At 36.2% G+C, this 3,430-nt stretch overlaps 1 protein-coding gene across 1 annotated transcript; it reads left to right on the top strand.

Moving 5' to 3' along the window:
• Window positions 1-306: 306 nt before the first annotated feature.
• Window positions 307-1,884, top strand: LOC118041338 (zinc finger protein ZAT9). The gene has a single exon (XM_035048622.1). The coding sequence runs from the start codon at window positions 456-458 to the stop codon at window positions 1,596-1,598; it is 1,143 nt and encodes a 380-aa protein (XP_034904513.1). The 5' UTR covers window positions 307-455; the 3' UTR covers window positions 1,599-1,884.
• Window positions 1,885-3,430: the final 1,546 nt, after the last annotated feature.

Genomic DNA, 3,430 nt, shown 5'->3' with positions numbered 1-3,430 from the left:
TTTTTTTTTTTAATATCTCCAGGTAGAAAGGGCAAGTTGGGAAACAAAAGAGAGGTAAAGGTTGAAAGAAAGAATGGTTGGGAATAAATTCAGAAACGGGCAAGCCTCGCATGTTACATGTCCCTCTTTCTCCCTTCATGCAAGAGCTTTAATTAAATTTTATTTAATGTCTTAATATATACCGTTTTAGAGAAAATCAATTAATCCTCTCAAAAAATTAAAATCAAAGCTATTTTTTTTAAAAAAAATATTTATTTATTTATTTTGTATCTTTGTATACATCTCTCTTGGTGGAGGAATGCTTGTCACCTACTCCTTTTAGTTTCCACTCTTTTCCTCAACTTCTTTACACTCTTTCCAGTTTCCCCTATAGAAAAAGAAAAATCCACAAGTCACAATCTTTTTTCACAAAGAAGGAAAAATCTCTCTGTTTCTTTTGCTCTGTTTTCAAGTTGATGGAGAAGCACAAGTGCAAATTGTGCTTCAAAAGTTTCTCTAATGGCAGAGCTTTAGGTGGTCACATGAGGTCTCATTTGTTGAAGCTTCCAGTTCCTCCAAAACTAGAAGATCAATTCCCACAAATTGAAGTTAGTGAAGACACTGAATCAATCTCATCTTCAGAGGAAGAAGCAGAAGAAGGACAAGGTGTGGAAGAAGAGGAGGAAGACGAGGAAGAAGAAAAGGGTGTTTTTTATGGGCTCAGAGAGAACCCCAAAAGAAGTATTCGATTGGTTGATCCTGAGTTCTGTTTTGCTGCGGCTGATGCTGGTTCTGTTGTTCTTCAAGATAGAGAAAGTGAGACCGAGTCATCAAAGAACCCAACAAGAAGACGATCCAAGAGAACTAAGAGATTGTTAGAGAATCATCACCATCAATATCATCTGCAAAGACCAAGGCAAGAGCAGGAGAACAACAACATAGTAAAGAAGCTTGAACTCAACAAAATGGGTACTATTAAGGCAGCAGCTGAGTCATCATCGGGTCAAGAACCTGAACCGGTGAGTTCAATTTCTGACACTACAACAGAAGAAGATGTCGCTTTCTGTCTAATGATGCTTTCAAGAGACAGATGGAAGAGAAAAGAACAAGAGAATCAAGAAGAAGATCGGGAACTTGAAGAGGAAGTAGAAACTGAAACAGATGATTCTGGTGAGTTCAAATCTTGCAAGATAAAAGTAAGAGGGAAGTACAAATGTGAAACATGCAACAAAGTTTTTAAATCTTATCAAGCTTTAGGTGGGCATAGAGCAAGTCACAAGAAACTCAAAGTTTATACACCAAGTAAAGAACCAAACTTGGAGCCAACAGAAAATGCAGGTGCTTCTACTTCTCTGCCAGAGAAGAAAATCCATGGATGTCCATTTTGTTTTAGAGTGTTTTCATCTGGGCAAGCTCTTGGTGGCCACAAAAGATCTCATGTAATTGGTGTAGCAGCTTCTTCAAGTACTCCTGCAAGAAGTTCCACAAAATTTGGAGACAATAACTTGGGTTTGATAGATCTTAATCTTCCTGCTCCAGTTGATGATGATGATATTAGCCAAGCTGATAAGCTCTCTGCTGTGTCTGATGCAGAATTTGTTAGCTACATCAAACGGTGAATATTTTGCTTAATTTTAGTATGCTCTACACGAGTAACGGGTTTGATCCATAAAGTAAGAAATTTTCGACTACTTTTGCGTTTTTGCAGGATCTAAAACTATGCAAGTTTGTTTTGGTCAACTGAGTTACATGCTTCTTATTTATCTCATCACTATTTCCTAGTTCAATATTTCTAACTGCAATTCATTTCTTTTAGTACTGTTTCCTGTTCTGTTTATGTAACAAACTGATGATGAGTTAGATCAGCATCCATGAATGGAGGAAACTTAATAATTTTTACTTCAATTATTCCTTTTTTACATATATCTTAGCGCTATAAATTCTGGGTTTTGTTTATTTTTAGTGATTAATTTTTGTTGATCAAGTGGTAAGTACAACTAATGGCTGTTTCTGTTCAAAGTTCCAGTTGTCCCACGGGTCATTTTCTTAAAAATAGTTATTTTCTAATTAAGTTTGATCAAAGACCTGTTAATCTTCTTCTCCTTTTATTAATGGAAAAGTAACTTCCACCAACTGTCAATGCTGCCATTGTACAGTTCACGAGAGAGGGAGAAGCTTAGCCTGAGCCCTGAAGGAAGCCAACTATGCTTAAATTCTGCCTCATGGAACTGTTTCATTTCATGATAAATTGATAAAATAGTATCTTGTTCCTTTCTTTTCTCTCTCTCTCAGCATTTTCTTGCCGCTTCTCTGTCTCTGTCTGTCTGTCTGAAACAGTTTCGACCTTTTTTACTTAACAGATCTGCTAAGCTATTGCAGAGAGGGTGGGACTAACGAGGGAGATAGCACCTAGTTAATGACTTGAATAGCCTTGAAGCTGCATCTGATTTACATTTAATAACTCTCCTAACGCTGGTCCTTGGAAATCTGAAAAGCTGATTGAGAAAAAAAAAAAAAAAAAAAGTTAAAAAATCCCTCTGTTTTTTTTTTTTCCTTTTCTGACGGAAGGAATAAATAACTTGTTTTGTTTAGGGCCGGCCTGGCCACAGTGTCGAGCCGGCTCACGAATATGGAAACTTAAATCTCATTCATTGAATTTGTAATAAATGAAAAATTAAGTATAATATTTATTCTTTTTAGTTTTTTTCCTGCCAGTTATCATAAGTTATTTTTAACTGTCAGGTTGTCCCAGTGGGTTTTAGGGAGATCACCTGTCTCCAAACCAGTACATTAAAAAAGAAGAAGAAGGAATTATTTAAGAATCCATTTTAGATTTAAATTAAAAAAGATAAAATTCGGAGAACAAAACCAGAGAGCCAACAGTGCAAGTGTTTTTATCTAGAGATTGAAACTTGACCCGTCTAGTTAGGGTCAAAAAGTTGAAAGGAGAGGAGATAATTTGGGGCGTGGGGGGGGGGGGGATATATTTTTCAACTTGCAAAAAAGAGGTGACGTAATTAAGCTAATGGAGCATGAAAACAGGTGTTTAGCCATGAATGGCTAAAAAGCCAACCAGCCTTCGGAAGTGGCAGGGGGGCATTTAGAATGAGTCCATGACCATGAGACAGGGTTGTGTTCTGACAAGGGACTGCTAAACCAAGGGTCATAAATCCTGCCAAAAAGCATGCAATCGGGCCCGATCACTTGACACATACTAAGTAAATGGCTGTACTTTCCTTGTAAGTTACATAATCCATGATTCAGTTCAGTAGGCACTGTCGTTTCTTCTGGATGCTAAACTAATCTGTCATCTTGTCTAAGGCTTGGTATGATATTTCAGTTAAAACCGAGTTTGGTTACATATAAAAATTTATAATTTTTTTTTTTTTTTGTTATGTTGATATTAAAAATAATAATAAAATATTATTTTATATCTCTGAATAAAAAATAT

Source organism: Populus alba, chromosome 14 (genome assembly GCF_005239225.2).
Source record: "Populus alba chromosome 14, ASM523922v2, whole genome shotgun sequence".
In the NCBI taxonomy this organism is placed as follows: domain Eukaryota; kingdom Viridiplantae; phylum Streptophyta; class Magnoliopsida; order Malpighiales; family Salicaceae; genus Populus; species Populus alba.
This window is presented reverse-complemented; position numbering and strand designations above follow the sequence as displayed.